This window comes from Pyrgilauda ruficollis, unplaced genomic scaffold, assembly GCF_017590135.1.
Source record: "Pyrgilauda ruficollis isolate IOZ18807 unplaced genomic scaffold, ASM1759013v1 scaffold14710, whole genome shotgun sequence".
Classification (NCBI taxonomy): domain Eukaryota; kingdom Metazoa; phylum Chordata; class Aves; order Passeriformes; family Passeridae; genus Pyrgilauda; species Pyrgilauda ruficollis.
In genome coordinates, this window is record NW_024513334.1 from 1 (window position 1) to 428 (window position 428).

The following is a 428-nucleotide window of genomic DNA, read 5'->3' on the forward strand; positions in this document are numbered from 1 at the left end:
GTTGTCCCCAGCTTTGGCGAGAAGGAGCCCTACATGACCTTCATGAACGCCTTCCTGGAGCAGAACTGGGCCACCATGACCGAGTTCCTGCAGGCCGTGGCCACCCCAGAGGCCAGCGCCCACATGGCCACCTACGAGGGCTACGTGGACCTGGCCCTGGAGCTCGCCACGCTCCACCTGCTGCTCTGTGACATCTTCTCCAGCCTCGACCAGGTGCCACCACCCCTCTGTCCCCAGCGGGGACCTCCGTGTCCACCGGGCCACCCGTGATGTCCCCGTGGTGTCCTCGCAGGCCACGCAGGAGGAGCTGGAGCCGCTGCCCACCATCCTCAGGGCCATCAGGGAGGGGACACCTGTCCCCGTGTCTGTCCGCCTCAGCTCCACCGCCAGGGGAAGGTACTGAGGGACACCTGGGGACACTGGGGACA

At 66.8% G+C, this 428-nt stretch overlaps 1 protein-coding gene across 1 annotated transcript; it reads left to right on the forward strand.

The window, feature by feature from the left end:
* Window positions 1–33: 33 nt before the first annotated feature.
* Window positions 34–396, forward strand: LOC121349878 (RAS protein activator like-3-like; the record flags this gene model as incomplete). Its single annotated transcript, XM_041460685.1, has 2 exons — window positions 34–213; window positions 293–396. Coding segments are annotated over exons 1-2 (284 nt in total), but the record flags the coding sequence as incomplete, so codon positions are not given.
* Window positions 397–428: the final 32 nt, after the last annotated feature.